Raw genomic sequence first — 1,217 nt, forward strand, 5'->3', positions numbered from 1 at the left:
TTTATTCAATATTCTCCTTAGATAACTTTGTATTTTATTGTAATTTCTCCTCATAGCATTGCGAAGCACCTTGAGATGACGTTGTTTTGAAAGTGTGCTATATAAATTAAATGTATTATTATTAATTATTTATATACGTCTAAAATAAAAAATTGGACTTTTGTTGCAGTGATTGTGTAGTTTGCCTTTGTTATTAATAATTTGTATTTATTTAATCTTTCTGACTATTGTTTAATAATGTCCATTGGTTTCAACAAGAAATAAATAAAAATATCTGATGACGCAATTTTCCCTTTATAGAAATGTAAAAGTTGACAATTACATTCTGATACAATAAAGTGTTTATTAAATCAGCATTCATTTCCCAACCCAAACACACATATCATTAGCAATAAAACACTAACGCATTTTGGCAAAATCAGTTTTTGGAAATCTCTTTGCTAAGTTTTGTTAAATAATTAAAAAAATAAACGTTAAGACAAGTTAAAAACGGCCATAACTAAACATATACATAAAAAACAATATATGCCAATGAAAATTAAAAGATATATTAAATTATATAAAAAGGAAATTGTGTTTCGGACCACTTATTTATTTATTTATTTTGGTGCCGACCCGACCTCCATACTGCTCCTCTCGTTCAAACTGCATCCACCGAACAAAGTGATTTACCTCCACCTCCCCAAAAGAACCACAATCTGACTCGGTGTGAAAAGTCTTCTGTCGGCATTTCCTGCGATCTTCTTCTTGCAGTCAGTCTAAACAGCGTTGAGTTCCTCCACCCTCCGGCTCCACTCCTCCTCCGTCAGCTCTTCTCCTTCTGCTCCTCCTCTAAAGTCCTCCTCCACCTGATGCTCCTCTGAAACACAGATTTAAAAACCAGCTGTAAAAATAAAAATTGGAAATTGTTTTGGGTGCATGTGTCTGTGTGTGTGTGTCTGTGTGTGTGTGTGTGTGTGTGTGTGTTTGTGTTTACTTCTCTCGTATGGATGGTATGAGGGTGTGAGGCAGTTGATGAACTCCGTTAAACTCAGCTTCCAGTCGGCGTTCTCATCCGACAGCTCGATCAGAGCGTCCACACATAGAGACCTGAGGGACACCATGACAACTTTAATAACACTGTGTGTGTGTGTGTGTGTGTGTGTGTGTGTGTGTGTGTGTGTGTGTGTGTGTGTGTGTGTGTGTGTGTGTGTGTGTGTGTGTGTGTGTGTGTGTGT

General features: G+C 36.6%; 1 protein-coding gene across 1 annotated transcript; it reads right to left on the bottom strand.

Annotated features, from left to right (window-relative positions):
• Positions 1 to 540: 540 nt before the first annotated feature.
• Positions 541 to 1,132, bottom strand: LOC104945679 (follistatin-related protein 1-like). The gene is made up of 2 exons (XM_010771388.1): positions 977 to 1,132; positions 541 to 859 (listed from the first exon to the last, which is right to left on the bottom strand). The coding sequence occupies exons 1-2, from the start codon at positions 1,101 to 1,103 to the stop codon at positions 759 to 761; spliced, it is 228 nt and encodes a 75-aa protein (XP_010769690.1). The 5' UTR covers positions 1,104 to 1,132; the 3' UTR covers positions 541 to 758.
• Positions 1,133 to 1,217: the final 85 nt, after the last annotated feature.

The sequence above is a fragment of the Notothenia coriiceps genome, unplaced genomic scaffold, assembly GCF_000735185.1.
Source record: "Notothenia coriiceps isolate Sejong01 unplaced genomic scaffold, NC01 NC01_scaffold00009961, whole genome shotgun sequence".
NCBI classification, from domain to species: Eukaryota; Metazoa; Chordata; class Actinopteri; order Perciformes; family Nototheniidae; genus Notothenia; species Notothenia coriiceps.

Excerpts from the sequence above, each read along its gene's own strand:
- LOC104945679 (XM_010771388.1), bottom strand. The coding sequence starts at position 1,103 with ATGGTGTCCCTCAGGTCTCTATGTGTGGACGCTCTGATCGAGCTGTCG. Across the intron at positions 860-976 it reads ATACCATCCATACGAGAGAA|AGGAGCATCAGGTGGAGGAG; the intron begins GTAAACACAAAC and ends TCTGTGTTTCAG.